Here is a 23501-nt window from a genome sequence, read left to right on the forward strand (position 1 = left end):
TTACTTTTTCGACTTCTTCTTGAAAACTACAAGCCTGAATGCTTTGATACTTGGTGTATATGTACCTTGGGTAGACCTCTCTTAGATTTGTTCATTTCATGATGATATCTTGAATTCTCTAATTTTGGTGAATATTTTTGTCATTTTTGGTAAAAAGTGTTATTTTCGACTTCTTGTTGAAAGTCTGATTGCTTTTATATTACATATATAGGGACTATATGTGGACCTCTTTCAAATTTGTTAATTTTGTGGTGATATCTTCATTTACTTAATTTTGATGATTATTTTTGTCATTTTTGGTGAAAAGTAATATTTTTGAATTCTTGTTGAAAACAGCAAGTCCCGTTGCTTTGATACTATACATATTGTTCATTTTCTAATGATATCTTCTGTTCTTTAATTGATATGTGCATTGCTAACAGCGGAGCTATCTCAGCCAACTGGCTGCTTGTTTCTTTTCTTGTCAATGTCATCACCTTTACCAGACTGCATTTTGACTGGCAAAAAAAAAATAGTAGTACAGAAACATGTCTAGACAAAAAATAATAGTAGTACAGAAATATATCTAGGCAAAAATAATAATAGCTCAGTAACATATCTTCATGTAGGCGTAGTAACATATCTAGAAATTAACATTGTATATTTCTGTTTTTTCTTCTTAGATTGCACGCTTTAAACCATTTTGTGCCTGCCAGTATTCAGGTAGGCGATAAAGGACTCTATAGAATCACTGATAATGATTTGAAATATCCACAGCCTGTGGCTCTGGGCTCAGTTTACTGTTACCAGAGACCTCCAACACCTACAGAAGACATTACCTTTCCTCCATTTACACAGTGTGTCAATCTGCCAAGCAGGGATTTGGAATGTGATGGTGACAGTGGTGCTAATGATGATAAAATTGATTTACACAGTGTTACCAAATCTGACACTGTGGGAGCTGAATCTCAAATAGTTGATAAATCTTCCAATATTCATTCATTAAGTAGTGAGAGTGGACTGCAAAAATCTTCAGAGTGCAATACAGAGGATAAACTTGGTAGCTCTGTTAACGGGCATTGTGAACATAAAGATATTTCTGAAATTTTAAAACTCAAATCTGATAGTGCAATTGTGATTGAAAATGAGCACAGAACAGACCCAGCAGCTGATGCTGAACTTAACTCTGAATCGTTGGTTGTTGTGGAAATGCAACCTAACCTATCAGATTCTTCAACAAATGCAGCATCTTGTAATGGGAATGTTGTTGAACAATCTGCAGCTTTGTGTCCAAATACGTACAGTATCTCCAAACAAATAAGGGAGACCGTAACTAAAGTCAGGAGTCTCTGTGCTCAAAAAATCACTAGCCTAGATGCTAGTCAAATTCGTGATGATTTGGACAGTCTTGAGAAATTGCATGATCAGCTGGTTGAGGAAATGTCCCGAGAAGCTAGTACTATATTTGATAAGGTCAATGATCTCACAGACCAGATGAGTGGAGTGTGCGTGCAACGTAACCGGGATGACGAAAAAGTCGATGAGCTGATTGTCTTGAATGAAAGGTTGTCTGGGGAGGTTAAAAACACTCAAGAACTCATGGTGATGACCAAACATCTCATGCAACATTTAAACGAAACGTGCAAGAAGGCAAAGCACGAACTGGAGGCTGCCAAGCATGGCATAACCGCTATACAGTCTGGCAGACGTAAAAGTAAACGTAGATGTGATAGACGAGTGAACGAAAAAGTTGATGTATCTTCATCTGAGGAAGTAAGTGATGAGGAAGAAGGTGATGAAGATGGTGATGATGAAGATGATGATGATGATGATAACAGCAGCCAAGTAGGATCCATCAAATCTATCACTTCTTCCCAAGGATCAGTGACATGTAGAAAGGAAAATAAGGTCATTTCAAGCTCATTAATGAAGCACAGAAATCAGGTTATAAGAATGAGAGGAAGTAGACGAAAGAAAGTACAGCCACCTGAACAGTGTTATGTTGGTGATGTAGTATGCATTGAAGTAACACACACTGAGACAGTGGTCGATGTTAAATGGCAGGTATGACTCCTTGTGTTTCATTTCATATGTTTAAAAATATTGCTGACTACATGATTGGAAAGTACTTCTTAGTGAATGTTTCTTATTATTCATTGTTTGTTTGTTTCTAGGATGGTGTCTTAGAGAAAGGCATCTCATCATCTGATTTGTTTCCCACACACCAGTTAGATGAACTGGAATTCTTTCCTGGTGATTTTGTCAGTAAAAGTGACCATGGCAAGTACTGTGAAGCATTATGTTTATATGTTTGAAGCATAGCTTTATTTAGTAGTGTCTGTTGTATGTACGTAGTCTCATATGGAGACTTATTCTTTGGGTTCTGTGTGCCTGTTTATCACAATTTCCCATACATGCCTGGACAACTTTTGTTAAAGTTTGTACAAAGACAAGTGATAATGGTTTACATAATATGGACATCCATTTGTTTTGCATTTTGTTGACTTTTGACTGATTGCCAACATTTGTTGCCACTAAAACACCAAAAATCAACATTATAAGTTGACCTGATTTAATTTACACTTGGCATAACAATGACATATAATTGGTTACTAATGGACGTCAAGTTCAATTTTATCAGCAAGTAACATTTTCCAGAAATAAGTGCTCAGAATGAAGACTTTTATACTGTTAATCATGAGAATCATTTGTTAGTAATACCGGTATGCTCTCTAAGATCTGTCAATCAGATATGTGTAATATACTGATATGTTGTTTTCATTATGTAGTATAAATCATTAAGTCATGGATGCTTGTCCTACCAAAATGTTTGTAGTGATTTTTGTACCTATACTATTTGGGAACTTGCATTCGTTGGAAATAAATAGAACGCGTTGCGATGAGAAATCTCACCTGCATCTTTCAATCACGCAAACGCACACACACATGCTATTTCCATATATTTAATACGTTGGCAACGGAAGGCACAAGTTTAAATCATCTTTATATTAACACAACTTGAAAGCAACAGTCTCACACTGAATATATGTTTATCAATTGAAAATAAACCTTCAATGAAGCGGACTGCGACGGTTAAGACAAAAAGACAAGGCTAAGATGAAAAACATATGACAGTACAATTGTGCTCGTCTACCACACACCCGTGGACTTACACGTTCAAGTATCCAACTTCCCAATACAAAACATGATTAGTATCAGCAATAATTTCTAGTACTGCCTGGATAATTGCGTATTATTAGTTGACATCAGACATATCCCTGCACAGGATTTTTTGAACAATGTCTCAAATTTCCAAAAGAATATTCAAATAAGTTGGATGAATATGCATTGAATATCCATCTTTTGAAAAATCACCTAAACAGTTTACAACCACGATTGTGGTGAATTGGCGAGTTATCAACGAAGACAACCGGACGTCTCCGGTCATGAGCTGGCTGGTTCGAATTTATCCAATTTTACAGTGATGAATATTGCGTTCGAGTTGAGTTACATTTACATTACATTTTTTTGGGGGTGTTTTTCGTCAATGTATTAAATAAAAGTGTGTTGGGAAATAGCATAATTATATTGCGTGAGTGAAAGAGGCTGGTGAGACTGTGTCACAATGTGTTCTATTTATTTCCAACGCGCGTGATTGCGTTTATTTTGTATTTTTATTTTTGAAATGTATCACTGGCTGCATTTTTTTTGTTATGTCTCACAAATACAAATACAAATACAGTACATGTAGTATTTAGTTGAGGAACATGAATTTTTAATCAATTTTCTATGTAATTACTGATGCCCATCATTTTTGGTCAGAAATGATACAAGCATTTACAGTACTCTCATTTTGCCCTTCATGTGTATTTTTTGTATTTTTTCACTGGTTTATAATTAATGCTTAAGTTTTTGGCTCAACGGACCATACATATGTAGGTCCGCTAAGCCTATGGGATGGGTATCTGTCCTGCGTCTGTCGTCCGTCCGTCTTACTATCTGTCTGTGCATGACTTCTTCTCAAAATCCCCCGAACCGTTTGATTCAATTTTTGGTGTGTGGATGCCTTGATGAGTGTCGATCTGGCAAAAATTATACAAATTAGCCCCCCAAAACTCTAAAATTTCTTCTATGCTACTATGACACTAAGTGGTCTACAGTGCTGATATTGATAGTGCATGTGCCTTGGGTTGTCCTCTATCAGTTTTGTTAATTTGGTAAGGAAATTTTCAATCTCCTAATTTTGGCGAGTATTAAAATGGTAATTTTTGGTCAAAAATGCTATTTTCAACTACTTCTCTGAAACTGATGGTCCGATTGTGCTCAAACTCGCATGGTATATACCTTGGGTGGACCTCTATCAGATTTGTTCATTTCATGTCCATATCTTCAATTTTCTATTTTTAGCGAATATTTGTTTGTTATTTTTGGTCAAAAATGCTATTTTCGACTTCTTCTCCGAAACTGGTAGTCCGATTGCTCCCAAACCAGCATGGTATATACGTTGGGTGGACCTCTATCAGATTTGTTCATTTTGTGTTGACATCTTCAATTCTCTATTTTTAGCAAATATTTTGTCATTTTTCATCATAAATAGTACTTTTGACTTGTTCTTCAAAACCAGTAGTCCAAATTCTTTGATACTTGGTACATATGTAGCTTGGATGACACTTCACCCAGTCACTAAAAGTGGCCAAATTTATCAAAAATTTCAGGAATTTATGATTTTTTTTATTACCTTTTCCTTAATGCACTACAGTTGTTGGAAAATGAACAAAACTTGGGAAGATTATACAATGATGCCATACTGAAATTATATGCTCACAGGGAGATATGTAATGTTTCCCATTTGTTCTGTCAACTGTTTCTCATTCTCACATAGCACATGTGACATGGGAGTTCTAAGTTTTCTTTGATTGGTCTGTTGTGATTGTAATGAGAACATAACCACTCAACATATTTAAATGTGTATAGACATGATTGATTTCGGTGGAAAATTATGCAAATTGCCTAATTTACATACCAATATTTAGGCTATTTTGGTGATATCTTGTAAACCATTTAATATGTTTTAATAAAACTTGGTGCATAGATGTGTTGGAGCAGTTTCCAAATATATTTAGTTTTTGGTGGAAATTTATGCAAATTAGATAATTTGCATATCAGCTAGTGAAATTCAAGCTATTGGGTGCTATTTCAAGAACCATTCAACATATTTCAACAAAACTTGGTATATACATGTATTACGAATTCAGATAATGTTATGTTATTCTCTCAACACACTGGAGGTCTTTTTAAGCTCTCTTTGATTCTAATTTTATTGAATATTTCTGTTATTTTTGTAAAAAATTCCAATTTTAGCATTATGTTTTATTGTCTAACTCACTGCCTTTTGAGGTATAATGTATGTCATATACAGCACTAATCTTTTGTACAATAGCCCTTGAGCAGCAGGCCATTGGCTTATTTTTTATTGAGGGCACAATCTTTGAATTTCATTTAGTTTATAAAGGAAGAAAAATACATTTGTCAAACTCAGTTAAGTGTAGGCAATGAACACATTTACAGACAGATTGAGGTTTTGTTCAGGGTAGTACCCTATTCTTTTAAAGAACCCTGTTATAAGTAGAATCTATTGTCAACCTGTGCAAATCTGTTTATTGCACATGCACTGAAGACTGAAACATCAAACTTCAATAAGTTGTGGGTTTAATTCCTCAGTGTGAACACTATTTCAAAGAGGAATAGCTTCCTCTGTATTGGTATGTTTTACTTTGTTTTTATCTATAGAGAATTGGGAGAATATGTACGGATTGGTGAGCAAGGCAAATCATCAAGATAGAACTTGCACTGTGAAGTGGATCAGAAAACCAACAAAGTCACAGCCATTGTAAGTATGTAGTTACATTATAAATGTTTGTTGACAACTTGTGTTGAAACCATTGGGATATATTTTGTTATATCCCAAAATTGACGCATTTCTATAAAAGAGTATCTTATCATGTCCTTTAACTAACACCCATTTTCTTTTCTCTGAAAGTCCATTTCATCACTTTCATTGTATTATGGAATGCTCACAATTTGATTGAAGAATAATCAGTAGTTTCATTTTCAGTTATCTTAAAATTAGCTTAGGACAAAAATGGCAACTACATGTAGCATCATGGGACATTTCTGATTATTTATTTTGGGAGTAAAAAAGTAATTTAAAAAAACTTAGAAACTGAACATCTGAATCACTGCATTTTCTTTTTAATCTCAATATTAAATAAAAATGAATTATTATGTTGACATTTTCATTTATTTATTTCATGTAATATCTACAAAAAAAGTTCAAATCTCTTTAATAACCAATATAAATGGTTTTTGGAATTAAAAAATATAGTATATTGCAAAATTTCATGATTTGTATTTTACTATTTCTACCGTTACACAGACCCGAATGCCTCTCTTCTGAGGAAGTGAGTGTATATGATTTACAACCACATACTGATTTCACATTCAATGTTGGTGATGTTGTGTGTAGATTACATGGCATATGCAACGACCAAGATTCCAGTCATCAAGTACCATGCGCTGGTCAGGTGAGGATCTTCCACTTCTGCTGTTAAAGCATGGCTGTGCAAACCCTGGGATTGCACCAGTGTGTCATGCTAAATGTAATTTTAATGATTCACCTTCTATGTCCATCCTGTGTTCTATCGTAATACATACATGTACACTATTGGGATTAAAAATTGGGATTACGATGTATTATTTTGATTTCAATAAACTTAAATTGACACTCGTTTTGAAGAAATGCATAACTTTAAACATAGATATGCCTTGTCAATTTTGATGAGAATTACACTTAAAATTACTACCAGGGTTAATGTTGAAATCATGTTATACAAGTATATGATAAAAGACTACAGAAAATAAAAGACTATATTGATTGTCCAAAAAAGAGTGATTCCGCCAATCAATCTGACCAGAGAATTATCATGGAGTTAATTTGCATACTGAAATCTTGCCATTATCTTTCTTTTTATACACCTTGAAACACAGTCAAAAGTTTTAAAAGAATCATGTATTTAGTACTGCTTTTTTAAAGTTTCTATCATACGCTGTGTTAATATTTGTTAATATTAGCTCAGTTTTTTTATAAATGATATTTGATATGTAATCTCAGTTACATAGCGTTATCTTGATTCCTTTATTGTTGGATACCTGATGAGTCATTTTCTCGGTGCATTGATGTCATGTCTGCTATACAAATATACTGCCCTCAATGTATACATACATGTAAGTCAATTCTGGTATCAAGACTGAATTCCTGTACTAAACTACATGTATCATATATTTCAGGTGAAATGGGTGAATGTAGATGGTACTATATGTGTAGTCTGGTATGACAATGAAACATCCAATGTACCACCACAGGATTTATTCAAGTTAGATGACGTAAGTAATAATAAAGATATCATAATTGTTTTTCACAGTCCAAAAATATTCCTATGTACTTTTGCTGAACATGTATTTTTTTTTTGCATTCACACCTCATTTATCACATTCAGGCCACACTTTTATTATAAGAGCCATATTTCTGAGATGCCTTGACTGTTCATGTTGAAACTTTATTTTATATATACATCATACATCAATTTGCCCACATGCACACAGTTTAATTGAAGATGGCTATTTTAATGTTAAAATTCACCAAAAACTAGCATTTCTGCCCTTCTGGATCTTGACTGTGTATGAAGGGATTTTGTTTACAGTTATACATACCTTGTAGAACCTTGATGAACATGTGTGTCATTTTTTTTTTCAATGATCAGATTCTAATGGTCTAATGGTAGCTATTTTGTTTTAATGAATGCTGTTCTGACGCTGTATCGCTGACATGCCTTAGCCGTTCATGTTTAAACTTCACATCACACATTGAGCCACCCGTGATCACCTGTTCTTTGATTGACTTCACACTGCATAGTTAACTGTTATGTGATTTTTTTATAGGATTATGATGATAGTGATTGGAGTGAGGACAGTAGTGACTGGGATGACAGTGATATGACGGATAGTGAATGGGAAACACAATCCTCTATATCCACTGATATCAGGTTAGTTTAATACTACTACTGCAGTGGCTCATTTGACGTATTGTTTTCATTAATTAAATTACGCCCTCATTTGATATGGGCCTGCTAAGATTTGTTCCCAGGAAAATCCAGCATGAATGTTTTAAGAGTCATAACTCTGTTAATAGCAACACTATATACCAAATCAAAATGCAGAAATTATAGTTAATAAATATTCTTCTAAAACAATGTTGAATGGATTACCTTAGAATTGAAGTTTTGATTTTATGAGCATTTGAATTGAGACAACACTGATGGTATAGTCCCAGCTGCAATTCCCTAATATTGAAATAGTCTAGTCTACTTCTAGTTGTGACACATTCAAGGTAACGAATCAGCTGGTCAGGAAAGATGTGTCTTCACATCTATGCAATGGATGACCCAGAGATGCATTAGCCAATACAATCTGTTTCAAAACAAATTCAAAGGTTGTCGTCGTTTGCTCAATCTGAAAGGTGATATAGTGGAAATTTATTCAATGTATGCTTCTCAACCTCAAATTTTCAATTTCCTTTGTTTACATTGGGCATAGCAACAATGTATTAAGAATAGAATCCCATCCCTGAAGATAAATAATCACATTGGCACAAACCCTATTTTGTCTCAATGAGTTATGACTATGTACAGAAAAAGATATACATGTAATAATAAGGTTATCCTTAGAATATCGCAAAGAATTTGCTCTGACAGTACAGACCATTGCACTGTTTATGTGTATATTACCTAATAACCTTATAATATGTAATTTGCTCTGACAGTACAGACCATTGCACTGTCTATGTGTATATTACCTAATAACCTTATAATATGCAATTTGCTCTGACAGTACAGACCATTGCACTGTTTATGTGTATAATACCTAATAACCTTATAATATGTAATTTGCTCTGACAGTACAGACCATTGCACTGTTTATGTGTATAATACCTAATAACCTTATAATATGTAATTTGCTCTGACAGTACAGACCATTGCACTGTTTATGTGTATAATACCTAATAACCTTATAATATGCAATTTGCTCTGACAGTACAGACCATTGCACTGTCTATGTGTATATTACCTAATAACCTTATAATATGTAATTTGCTCTGACAGTACAGACCATTGCACTGTCTATGTGTATATTACCTAATAACCTTATAATATGTAATTTGCTCTGACAGTACAGACCATTGCACTGTTTATGTGTATATTACCTAATAACCTTATAATATGTAATTTGCTCTGACAGTACAGACCATTGCACTGTCTATGTGTATATTACCTAATAACCTTATAATATGCAATTTGCTCTGACAGTACAGACCATTGCACTGTTTATGTGTATAATACCTAATAACCTTATAATATGCAATTTGCTCTGACAGTACAGACCATTGCACTGTCTATGTGTATATTACCTAATAACCTTATAATATGTAATTTGCTCTGACAGTACAGACCATTGCACTGTCTATGTGTATATTACCTAATAACCTTATAATATGTAATTTGCTCTGACAGTACAGACCATTGCACTGTGTATGTGTATATTACCTAATAACCTTATAATATGTAATTTGCTCTGACAGTACAGACCATTGCACTGTCTATGTGTATATTACCTAATAACCTTATAATATGTAATTTGCTCTGACAGTACAGACCATTGCACTGTCTATGTGTATATTACCTAATTACCTTATAATATGTAATTTGCTCTGACAGTACAGACCATTGCACTGTCTATGTGTATATTACCTAATAACCTTATAATATGCAATTTGCTCTGACAGTACAGACCATTGCACTGTCTATGTGTATATTACCTAATAACCTTATAATATGTAATTTGCTCTGACAGTACAGACCATTGCACTGTCTATGTGTATATTACCTAATAACCTTATAATATGTAATTTGCTCTGACAGTACAGACCATTGCACTGTCTATGTGTATATTACCTAATAACCTTATAATATGTAATTTGCTCTGACAGTACAGACCATTGCACTGTCTATGTGTATATTACCTAATAACCTTATAATATGTAATTTGCTCTGACAGTACAGACCATTGCACTGTCTATGTGTATATTACCTAATAACCTTATAATATGTAATTTGCTCTGACAGTACAGACCATTGCACTGTCTATGTGTATATTACCTAATAACCTTATAATATGTAATTTGCTCTGACAGTACAGACCATTGCACTGTCTATGTGTATATTACCTAATAACCTTATAATATGTAATTTGCTCTGACAGTACAGACCATTGCACTGTCTATGTGTATATTACCTAATAACCTTATAATATGTAATTTGCTCTGACAGTACAGACCATTGCACTGTGTATGTGTATATTACCTAATAACCTTATAATATGCAATTTGCTCTGACAGTACAGACCATTGCACTGTTTATGTGTATATTACCTAATAACCTTATAATATGTAATTTGCTCTGACAGTACAGACCATTGCACTGTCTATGTGTATATTACCTAATAACCTTATAATATGTAATTTGCTCTGACAGTACAGACCATTGCACTGTCTATGTGTATATTACCTAATAACCTTATAATATGTAATTTGCTCTGACAGTACAGACCATTGCACTGTCTATGTGTATATTACCTAATAACCTTATAATATGTAATTTGCTCTGACAGTACAGACCATTGCACTGTCTATGTGTATATTACCTAATAACCTTATAATATGTAATTTCAAGCTTGAAATCAAAATATTTAGGAAAATGTCAAAAGTTGCTACAAGATTTCTAATTGCTTTACAACACAGTGATGAAGATATTGAGAAGATCATTGTGACCAGTGATGGTTGTCATGAGGTGACTGTCTTTGTTGAAGGCAAGTCAACTGTAGCTTCTGACGACAAGACTGATGCTGCAGATGTCAGTGCAGAACCTCTAGCTGCAGTGGAAGAGAACGATGAGCAGAATGATAATAGTGACATAGTCACAGTCAATGCGGAGAAAGAGGATGTTACAGTAGATGGAAAGAAATCCAATAGTGAAGAACACATTGAGGAGAAAAAAAAGGGTGAAGTTCGATGCCATGACAAATGTACTAATGATGTTTCTTCTGTTGATATGGTAACCAAAGATGAGGTTAATGGTGTCACCGTGGCAGCAACAGATGAAGGCATTCAAGAAAGACAAAAAGATGACATAAATGAGGAAGATCATGTACATGAAACTAAAAACACAGATACAGAGTTGAATGTTGAAATAGAAGGTGATGTGTGTAATGAAACACACAACACTGCTGCAGTTAGATCATCAGGTACGGTTATAGTGCTTTCTTGAATAAGTGAGATTGAAAATGTCCAATACAATGCATGTTTTTTCACTTAAAAAATTTTAAATATTCTTTATATGGCATACATTGTTCAAAATAAATATACCATAGAGACTCTGAAATAATTAGTTTTAAAAATAGGTCAAGTTTTTGAGATAAAGTTTTGAAAAAGTAATTAAAAGTAAAGATCAGTGATTAAAAAACACTAGATGCCATACATGGTGTATTATTTGTTGTCAAAACACAATTACTTGGTATGTTTCATGACCATAACAAAAATGAGTTACAAAAAATATTCATTGTGCTAATGTAAAATACATTTTTAGCCCCCGCCGGATCTGTGATCCAGGCAGGGGATTTAATTTGGGTCGTGTCTGTGCAAATGTGTGTGCACATTTTCATGTTACCAGGTTTTTCTCACACATGTGTGATCCAATTCAGTTCAGAGTTGGTACAGAGACAGAAATTGATGGTGCTATTGTGCACATCAAGTTATTTTTTCGATTCTTCAAAGTTTCACTGTGTTTTTCTTGATTTTTAACATTTTTCTTTCAAAATCTGACTTTTCCCGAAATTACCCGAGTTTAATCCGAGTTTTGATGACGCTTACGCAGTTCTCGTCTCGGTGGAAATCAGTCATTTTTGTGAGGATATTGTATCCCGGAATTGTATCTTTATTTGCGCAACGCTTATATGGACAAAATTGTGTCTCGTCAATTTCAAAGGTAAGAAACTGTGCTTGTTATGGTATTTATACACTTTGTATTATTGTTTGTGTCTCTGGTTTGGTGACCGTGAGAAACTATTGCTAGCCTGGTGAGAGTTTCGCCAGAAAAACTGCTTTTTTATTATGGTTGTAGGAACTGATTATGTATTGTGTAAATTGAAAGTTTACCTCGTGATTTAAGAGGTTTGCAGTGCAATGCTGCTCTGAGACGCTTGCCAGACTCTGCCTCGCTCAAAATCATTATCGCCATGCTTGATTTCCGCAACATTTACATTTGTTTATGATTTCCACAGCTATTGTTCTATGAGATGCGTCCTCACTGTTCATAAACAGTCATAAACAAGTTAAGTTGGGTCGGCATGTACTCATTGAAAGTGTTGGTTTATTTACGTAATCCACTGATCACGCAATAGGCGAAGTTAAAAATATGTCGCTACTCAGGAGAGCTTGCCCACAACACTAAATGTCCCAATATAAACGTACCGGTACGTTTATTTTTTCCACAGAAAAATTCCACCCGGTACATTTTTATTTGGGACGGTACGTTTATTTATTTTTCTAAATCCGATTAAAAAAAATCATGCTTTTTTCCCCATGAGAAACGAAGCCAAAAGATCGCACTAAAACGTCGGTAAATCTGGTCTTCCGTGTTGCTTTCACCATGAGGTCGCTGAACTGTCATATTTAAATGCTTTATGGTAATTTGAGCACATGGGCACCATCCAGCATTTTGATTGGTTGATTAGCGACTTGACCTATCTGGTCAATAAACACGCGTTGTGGGCTTGGATAACATGGCGGATATCGTCTCATCGAGCGTTAACATGTAACCGAAAACATTTGCTTACGATAAAACTAAGTTGAATTTTACTTGCATTTCATAACAATTCAACAAATTTATTTTTTGTACGTTAATATAATCACTACTGAGTACTAATCAACAATTGCAACACTTCGAAAACAAGTACATTGTAAGCTACCGTACCGTGATCATTTGCTACCAACAACAAAATAATGCATAATAAATATAGTGAATATTTTTTGTTGTCATGTGAACAGTTTTTGACTCCCGTGTGCGAAGCACAAAAGGGAGTCTTTGCAGTTACCCTGTCTGTATGTCTGTATGTATGTATGTATGTATGTATGTATGTCACTTTTTTTGTTCCACCGTTATCTCAAGAACCACTAATCAAATTTTGGTGAAACTTGGTAAATAGATACTCTGGGATAATGCGCAGAGTTGATTAGTTTTGGGTAAAAATCTATGAATATTAAATACCTAATTTGCATGATAATTAACTGATTTTTAGCTGTTTCAAGACTGTTCCACTGATATCTGAAGAACCATTAATTGGATTTTGATGAAATTTGGCACATGGATGCTCTGAACTAGTGCGCAGATTTGATTAGTTTTGGGTAAAAATCTATGAATATTAAATACCTAATTTGCATGATAATTAACTGATTTTAAGCTGTTCTATGACTGTTCCACTGATTTTTGAAGAACCACTCATTGGATTTCAATGAAACTTGGCACATGGATGCTCTGAACTAATGCGCAGATTTGTTTAGTTTTGGGTAAAAATCTGTTAATATTATTAATTACCTAATTTACATAATGATTAATCAATTTTCAGTTTTTCCAGTGATATCTCAAGTACTAATCATAACATTTCAATAAAACTTGGTACATAGGTGTCGTATGACACTGCACAGACCTGATAGTTTTTAGGGTAATATCAGTACATATTAATTACCTAATTTGCATAATTAATTAATTTTCAGCTTTTGATATTTCGAGTAGTAATGATCACGTTTCAATGAAACTTGGTACATAGTTACTTGAGGACTGTGCAGAAACCTAATTAGTTTTTGGGTAAACTATTTGTGCATATTAATCACCTTATTAGCATAATTAGTTAATTTTCAGATTTTCACCTGATATCTCAAGTACTAATCATCACATTTCAATGAGAATTGCGACATTTTTTCTAGGACTATGCAGAGACCTGATTAATTTTGGGATAAATAATTGTGCCTATTAATTACCTAATTTGCATCATTAGTTAATTTTTTGCTGTTCTATGGCTGTTGCACTGATGTCTAAAAACCACTCATTGGATTTCAATGAAACTTTTAAAGAGTACCCATCACATTTCAATGAACCTCAGACTATGCACCATATTAGTTTTTGGTAAATATTTATGCTTCTTAATCACCTAATTAACATAATTAATTAATACTGATATCTCAAGTATTGATCATCGCATTTGAATAAAACTTGGTACATAAATGCTCTAGGATAATAGACAGCCTGATTAATTTTGGGTTAAAATCTGTTCATATTAATTCTCTAATTAGCATAATAATTAATAATTAATATTTTTTATCACATTTCAATGAAACTTGGTACATTGTGCAGACCTTTAGTTTTACACTTAAATCTGTTCATATTAGTTACCTTATTTGCATAATTAGTTTTGAGCTATTCCATCAATATCTCAAGTATAAGTAATTTTGAATTAATTTTTAATGTGTCTCCAAAACTCTCAGCACACGAGAGTTCTTTCTAAGCTTTCTTTGATTTTGATTGACTGTAATTTTCCAACATTTCATGACGCCTATTGTAGAACCAAATTAGGGCCTTTCACTCCTCCTTGACGCTTATTTAAATGATTATACGGCATCTTGTCGCCAGCCACGAATGTCACACTAGACGAACTTGATCGATACTGCCGACCATTCCATGCATTTTTTAACGACGCACGACGACACGCAAATCGAGAAAAGTATTGTCCTTGCAACAATTTCGCGCAATGCGTCACCACTATACAGTGACTGATTTTAATTTTTATTCAACATTAAAACAAACTACAGTGAGTTGTTCTATGGTCGTATAAAAATAAAATAAACTACATTAAGATACAGTAAAGTTAACCAACTAAACAGAATGCTAAATAAAGCTAAATAATATTACAAACACATATAGAATCACAATAAACTTGTATGATACAGTACAATACAATACTCTAACTACTATTGCTAAGGAGTGGAAAATCACACTCACATTAGAGTCATAACTATGGAAAGAATATTTTTATATTTGGTGGAGCTGCTCATATATCATCTGCATACATTTTTGTATGTATTGTGCAGTTTCCCAGCCAGTCCGACTCGAGTAGTGATTGGTTTGCTACTTCATTACATCTTGCAGCCTTTCAAACAGTATATTGCTAGACATGCATCAATTGTTGTCCCAATCTGATTAAAATCTGATGTAGTGTACAGGCTTTAATTATTTTGGCCATAAACTTATTTTAATTTTATTTTTTATTATATTTGTTATTAATGCCTTTTTATTTTATTATTTTACTTTGATTTTGAGATTTTTTTTTAATTCCGCCCTACCTACATCTGATCCGACGCCTATGTAAGTCCCGTTCAAATCTCGCGAAGGTAACAGCCAATCACAGCCCCCCTTTTATACAGGCTGTCAGTTGCTTACTTTTCAGTGTATACGGCAAGCTTTCTGTAAATTATATTTTGCCCACTTGAATAAACCATTAATAGAAAATTTCTAGTACATTTTTATTTACAGAAGAAATTTTACAATTTTTGTCATTACATTGAATATTTTTTTCACTTCCAACAAATGTGTACACTTCCAGATACATCTTCGCCAGCCAAGGTTCGTTCATTCAGTCAGTCATCGCTTCAATTTTACATCAAACACTGAGCATAATTATCTAGAATGGAAGCAAAAAAATGAGTAAATCGTAATGATTAGAACACTGTTAACAGCTATAGTAAACAATTCAAACTGATTTTAAATTGTATAACGGTCACCGGCCCACGGAATCGAGCACAAAAAATATTTCTTGATCAATTGCGATGTGTTCCAAATAAAAAATATTTTATTCCAGTCCAAATCAGCTCAATTACTTTAATAAAGAGTTATTGTATAATGTACAAAATGTTGATACAATTTGATGAATATTTACAGCTACGGCTTCAATGCCGTAGACGATTTTGGCCCGATCGTCAACAAAACATCACCTGTCTCCAGGGCAAGCGACTGGAAAAAGACACCGGTGTTCTGTCGAACCGGTGGAAACAAAATCGTCACTCCCAGAATAACTACGCAAAATAACGATCTAAACTCTAACCATTCGAGCCACAATATTAACATAAAAATGACTTTCGTTGCATTGGACAATGATAAACTTACCGAAAAGCCGTGTTATTCTCGGTCGCTAATTATAACGTCGGTATAATCCGCCATTTTATTTGAGTGTGTTTTGCCACCTGACTCTTCCCGGTGACGTCATCATGTGCGCTATAGAAGGAGGTCTGTGATTCGTTGACTAAAATCGTCGATAGTGGGTCTCGTTGAAATCTCGTTACATAGGCATCAGATCAGATGTATGTAGGGCGGAATTAAAAAAAACCACGAAATCAAAATCAAAGTAAAATGATAAAAAATAAAAAGGCATTAATAACAAAAGTAATAAAAATTAAAATTAAAATAAGTTTATAGCCAAAATAATTAAAGCCCGTACACTACATCAGATTTTAATCAGATTGTTGTTGTCCATGTATATTCCTAATTGCTCAGTGAAAACTTGCAATTTCTTTCTGGCTGGTATAAATATATTAAGTAATATGTTTTCGTACTGAAAAGACGGTACACTAATATCTTTTTTAAGTAAATTTAACAGCTAATGGGAGCATATACATGTATGCTACAACCTCTGCTTACTTTTGACTAAATGTTTTTTTTGTTTTTTTCCAGGTGCAGAGCCAGAATTTTTTTCTCGGAAAGCAAAGCCACTGAAACTGCATATATTACAAAAGCATACTATTCGCTGCATGTCTGACAATTGTATAAAGTTTTGCAGGTTGTCTTTTTTTTTTGAGAAGTGCTGTCAACCAAAGCATAAATATGTGTTTCTCTGTACATAAAAGTTCAATTTCACACGATTTGTTAATATTAATGTATGATGATAAAAACTTGATAATATTTTATTTATATCATTGTCATATGAGAAGTACTCTTGTTCTTATTTAGAGATATTGAAACTAATTCAGGGCCACAAACTACATGTACATGTAGATCTGTACATGAAGTACATGGGAAGTAAAGTTGTTGACACAGGTAATGTACACCATGGATCATTGCAGTTTCTCAGTTCCTCATCTGGTGCTAGTACTTGTATGACAAACGGTATCTTTGCCCTGTTACTGTTTGAAATATCAGAAGTTTTTCGCTGGTACAGTTCTGTGATTGACAGTGTTCTTGTATTAGGAATACAGTTGGTACAAGGAAGTTTATTCAAACAGACACAACACTGACTCTTCAACATATTTGCAGATCTGATTTGCATACTTGCATGTCATTTTACCTGTTGTACTTGTTTGTTGCTCTCTGGTGTTCTTGCTGAGACCAGGATGGAGAGTGCTATAAACTTGAAAATGCCATAGAAATCATGTTTGCCAATTTACATCCATGCCAAAAACTGGACAAATTATATGTTGCAACTTTCAGTGTCATTCAATATAAGTTCAATATAAGTTTTAAAATTTTTTTCTGAGCGGGGCCCATGACATGACATGTCATGTCTTGTTAGAAACTATATTCTAATGGCATGCTTGACCTGTCTATTTAAAGAAAACAAGATAAATACAGACCAAATCAAGTATTCTAAAACATTTGTTAATGACTTAAAGTTTACAAAATGTACATGCATTTCATCGCAAACCAAAGAAATAACATTGTTTGTATTGAACCATCATTGAATAATAAACAATGCTCTTAGAAACTTGGAAAAGTAAGTGATGTTTTTGGTTTTTGTTCTAAGGTTTTTTTGGTCTCCCCTAAATTAGAGTTGAATCATTAGTTTAAGACCAATCTAAGGTGGACAAAATTTTCGTGAACCAAAACTGCACAATTTGAGAAATTTTAGAATAATTTGGGGTGGGTAAAATTTGTGAGTTTTAACAATACTTTTTATATTAAGATTCCGGTGTTTCATTCATCATACTTTTTTTAACAGGGTTTTGTTTACTGGACTGTGTTCCTGACACTCATTACTTTAAATCAGCTACATTTACATCAGATGGCTTAGCAAAGAAACTAACATCTATCATTTCTAAAGAGGTAAGAATATCTGCTACGTGTTTTGTTTACTAAAGCAACCTTCCACATGTCTTACTATAAAAGCAATATTTACTGTGGTACATTGTATCAGTATTTTGATATTTTATCATATTCTCTGGGTTTTAATTTAAATTCACACATTTCATAATAAAATTAGTTCTATTGTAAGTTTACATTTATGTTTAAGTTTATCAGAGAAATTAAAACTCAGTGAAAAATTGGTGACTTCATATACAATGTAGTCTTTGATCATATTAAAAGGTGAATCCTAAGCTAATGTGTTAATGCCTTTTTGGTAATTGATAAATTTCATTGTATTTAGTGTAACAATTTATTTATGCTCTCTCTGTTAAAAACTACACTCAAATTTCTGATTTGATGAAATAAAATATATATTATTTCTGACAGACGAGTCAGTAAAAAATAAAAATGAAAATATAGTGTAGAACAAGAAATATTTATTGCATTAAATTTTATTGGATTTGATGTTAAGGGTCTGTTTCTGCTGCTTCTATTTTCAAGTTTGAATATTTATAATAAAATGTTTTTTATCACATGATAAATGTGCATTTGCAGTAGTGACATTTAGTGACTCATACACAATAAACATCATCTGACTGATGTCGGACGACAAACCAAGTCACTGTATTATGGTGGATAATACTAACCAGTGACGTCAGTTTTTCTAACCAGCTCTACAAACATGATAACCTCATAGAATTCACTTGTTTTCAACCATCTAACGCTACATGACTGTTTCTTTCTACAGCTGAAATTATTACAGTCTTCCCTCCCACCTGGTATATTAGTCAAAAGTTTTGCTGACAGAATGGTAAGTTATATGATAACAGGGTTGTGGCCATGTATGTACCAGATTTATATCAGTTTTTTCCCACATTCCAATGCACTTCCAATCCAATACTAAATATTGACTTTGACAACATAAAGTTTTTTGATGCATTCCAGTCATCTCAAGAATTACCAAATTAAAGTTGGCTTTGATTTACACAACAATCAGAGATAATATAGGAATCATATTTCTTGCATGCATGGCATGACAACAACTGTCCTATAACAGTTTTCATTACTTGTTATTCTGTACTATTTATTGTTACCTTTCTTGAATAAATGAAGTAAAATATGAAGCGAAATGCCCGTCCTCGTTGTTGTCGTCGTCATCATTGTCATAATTTCCTGGGTTTACAATAACTGACAAATAACTTACAGTAAAAATTTGTATCCAATCTATTTTAAACTTGGATACATTAGGAATTCTTTCTAAGCTTTCTTCTATTTGCATATTTTAGTTGACATTGGCACACAATATTTTTTTTAGGTAACTATTTGCTGTAGTTTTTATAACTCAACTCAAACTTGTTACTTTAAATGTTGGTCATACTGTACAGTGTTTTATCAGTTAACTGAAAAGGATCAAGTCTGATAGACCGGCGTGTTCTAAAACTTGTCAGCCTGGAAAACTTGTTTAAGGTTTATTTGCTTAATTGCAGGACTTATTTTCTGTCATGATAAGTGGCCCTGCAAAGACCCCTTATGAAGATGGTTTATTCATATTTGATGTTCAGTTATCAGTGAATTATCCACAGTCACCGCCAATATTTCACTATGTGTCATTCTGTGCGGGTAGATTGAATCCTAATCTTTATAATGATGGTAAAGTCTGTGTTAGTTTGTTGGGAACATGGACTGGAAAGGTTAGTAGTATATTCACTTCAACAGACTTTAGACAGTTAACAACTTAATTGTTACCATACTTAATACAAGAAATACATAATTGTTTTCAATGAATCACATTGCTGGTTATTGCATATATATATATATATATATATATATATATATCAGTAATTTTAATGAAAAAAAAGTACATTTATCTTAGTAATAGTGACACCTGTTGTTTAGTGTGATGAACCCCCACGGTTGGGTACAGGAGCATAGAAGTTTTTAATTAAAATTGTTTTCCATAAGAAAAATGAAACCATCATACATGGCCTTATAAACAGCCTTTTACTTCATAGTGGGGTGGGTGGAGTAAAGCTGTGATTATTTTTATTACTTTCTGACCATCTAGTTTGCCATTTACCATGTCCATATAAACTAAAGCTCCAGCCAATATCAGATTTGACTACTTGTTTCAAGCTATGGCACTTGGAAATGAGTGTTGTGACATGTGGCAAATGTCCAACTGTCTTGGTTAATAAGATTGGCTATATTTCAACTAGAAACAGGTAAACTAGTATACCTGTATGTACGAAGCCAGTGAATGTTATTCAAGCCAAAGAAACTGCATCTATTTATATAAATACACATGGACAGAGAATATTTTCTTGGAGCACTAAATGTGACAATTGCCCTACTGTCTGTGATAAATATACCACACCAGCTACATAGTGCCCGACGAGGAGTTGGGTAGGTAGTGAAGAAAAACATTGACTGAAGCCTGGCAGAGGACTGAATTGTTGTCAACAGCAACAAACATACTGGGAAAGTCAAAGACAGTGAAAAAACACACAGGCATATAAATACTAACTTTCTAGGATCTTTATTGACTCCAAGTAATCCAGAGTAGAACGAGATGAATCAACGCTATACTCCGCCATCTTTATTTTAATATTAGATGCAACCATTATTCTGTAGGGGACAACGGGTCTTAACTTGAGGGGAGTTAACACCCATGATTTTTAAAATGCCTTGATCAATAAGAGTCTAAGTTACAGGGAACATTATTTTCACTTTTCAGTGGACCAATAAATGCATTTGACAGGAAAATAGAAAAACTCTACCACAAAAAATTGCCATGATCTAAATAAAAAGAACTGATATATATATATATATATATATATATATATATATATATATATATATATATATCAGGCTGTCAACTTTAAAAATTTCTACATGCTTTTTCTTACTAATTTAAAATATGAAGCATTCCTTCCATTTCAGAACTGGATCACAGTTGTAATAAACATTAATATTAAAGTCAATAGTACTTTGATGACCTCATTTAGTTTTACAAATCCCATTAACAAAATAACCAATGGTTGCTATGCTGTTCTGGAGCCTGACATCCAATACTTATTGCAATAAAAATTTACACATATGTTTTCGGATGAATAAGTCATATACATGTATATTGTTACAAAAATTTACATAATTTAGTCAGTGATAATAGTTTCTCATTACCCTGGTATATACAATTTATAGAAAATTCCTTCCCATAATGCATTGCATATTTGTGCAGGAAAATGCACAGTTGTGTAAAATTAAAACATACTAAATCTTTATTGCAGGGCAGTGAAGTGTGGACAAATAAATCTAATTTACTGCAAGTACTTGTATCTATACAAGGACTAATATTAAACAATGAACCATATTACAATGAAGCAGGGTATGAGAAACATAGAGGATCACAACAAGGAAGGGAAAATAGCAAAGTATACAATGAAACAGCTGTACTTAAAGTGTTACAGGTAAGAACTGTGTACAAGTATGTGATATTGTCACAATAAGACTTGAATACTGTGCAGTCATTTCAAATACCGTACTCGACCGCGTTAGCGCCCACCCCCCACTTTTGCGCAATTTTTATATTCGGGGTCACATTCGGCAAAGCGCCCACCCCTTCAAAATGTAACTAATTTAAAAATTGGTCTTGAGTAACGAATCTTGGTAATCGTTTTTATATGATACAGCGTGGATATCGACCGCTGTGAACATGTTGTGAATGCATAGAACACGGTAACCGTGCGTAAACTACGCTTCGACAATGATATGTTAATACAAGTAAAATGTGGTAAATATTTCATGCCATATTCAGTTTACCTCTCAAAAATGGCTAGTTACTAGTTTTTTGGAAAAACTATGTCGTTTATTCGCTGAAATCAATTCCAAAAGATCGTACTTCGACATCAATAATTCACTTCCGCATTGCGTTACCGGAAAGTCTTCGGGAATTTCCGAAGAATTGCGTCAGTACAACACAGCATTGTGATTGGTTAATAACCAACTTGACCCATTAAGTCAAAGGACGCCACTGCAGGTGAAATCTGCAAATGCATCATGGCGGAAAGTGATTTTCATCGAGAGTTTGCGTACAATCCAACACCTTCGTCAGTGGAGATAATATGACAATTTTGACTTTGTTCCAACAGACTCAAATGTTTTTAATTTCGTAAATTCTGGTGGTACGTAATTAATATTGTAATAAAATGTGCATATTTTTTGTGATCATTTCTGTTTCTTCATTGTGAAAATCAATGACACTCAACTAATTTCGTAATTTGATTTCCCTCAAAGACGTAATCTGTTACTTGATGAATCAAATTTTTCATTTGCACTCTTTTTCGAGGGGGGTGCTCGGGTAAGCGCCCACCCCTAAAAAATCGTGAATTTCTGAGTTGAGGCCCCTGGGCGCTAACGCGGTCGAGTACGGTAGTTGTCTCAAACCTGTAGCTCTACTGTATGTGACTTACCAACGTTTTTTTTAATATATATTTATATTACTCATGATCACTTTGTTTCAAGTATTTATTTATTACTGTAACACCTATTGTCTATATGCAAATTGATAAACCTTCTAGTATTATAAATAGACTTAAAGAATGTGAATAACACTGTATCACTGTTTACTAATTTACATATGTATGTAGATGAACACAGCATTTAATATGCACAGATTGAGACATTTAGCATTAGTTGTTGCAATGTTGGTTGTTATACTTGAAATATCAAAGCCTTTATGCACTTAGCAAACAATACATGACTTTCCAGAACTTTCATCTGCAATTCACACCTCTCTAATCTGTCTTCTGACTTTCTGTTCAGATAACTATAAAATACTACTCCCCAAGCTGAACACTTATCCAGCCTTATGTATTCAACTGTAAGAGCAATTATGAAATCTTTGTTGAGGGTGGATAGATTAATTAGATTAATTATTACTGTTATTATATCTGTGTATTTTGTAGTCTATGGCTAGTATGGTATCTAATCTGCCAGAAATATTTAAAGATGAAGTCATAGTGCATTGTAAAAGACATGGAATGAGGTAAGGTGTTCTTTTGTACTTCATATGTAATGGCGCCCTCTTGGTGCACCAGAGAGAGGAATGGTGGTTCCCAAACTAAATGAATTGTATGCGATATTTTATATCTAAATTTGAGCATGGACAAGATGTTCTCCTACTTTTTT

The 23501-nt window shown here is 33.5% G+C and overlaps 1 protein-coding gene and 1 long non-coding RNA gene across 2 annotated transcripts in view; one reads left to right on the forward strand and one right to left on the reverse strand.

Annotated features, from left to right (window-relative positions):
• LOC102802790 ((E3-independent) E2 ubiquitin-conjugating enzyme UBE2O-like) overlaps nt 1-23501 on the forward strand; it is a 43190-nt gene that overhangs the window by 16970 nt on the left and 2719 nt on the right. Inside the window, exons 7-18 of the mRNA XM_085502582.1 lie at nt 663-2043; nt 2154-2259; nt 5770-5869; nt 6416-6563; nt 7327-7422; nt 7978-8081; nt 10892-11394; nt 18190-18293; nt 19063-19125; nt 19802-20005; nt 21602-21781; nt 23279-23358. Coding sequence (XP_085358708.1) covers nt 663-2043; nt 2154-2259; nt 5770-5869; nt 6416-6563; nt 7327-7422; nt 7978-8081; nt 10892-11394; nt 18190-18293; nt 19063-19125; nt 19802-20005; nt 21602-21781; nt 23279-23358 — 3069 coding nt within the window. The remainder of the gene's footprint in view (nt 1-662; nt 2044-2153; nt 2260-5769; nt 5870-6415; nt 6564-7326; nt 7423-7977; nt 8082-10891; nt 11395-18189; nt 18294-19062; nt 19126-19801; nt 20006-21601; nt 21782-23278; nt 23359-23501) is intronic.
• Nucleotides 15711-16438, reverse strand: LOC146740168 (uncharacterized). Its single transcript, XR_014930232.1, has 2 exons — nt 16365-16438; nt 15711-15882 (listed from the first exon to the last, which is right to left on the reverse strand). It is a non-coding gene; the product is annotated as an uncharacterized LOC146740168 (long non-coding RNA).

Source organism: Saccoglossus kowalevskii, chromosome 8, assembly GCF_978046115.1.
Source record: "Saccoglossus kowalevskii chromosome 8, keSacKowa6.1, whole genome shotgun sequence".
Classification (NCBI taxonomy): domain Eukaryota; kingdom Metazoa; phylum Hemichordata; class Enteropneusta; family Harrimaniidae; genus Saccoglossus; species Saccoglossus kowalevskii.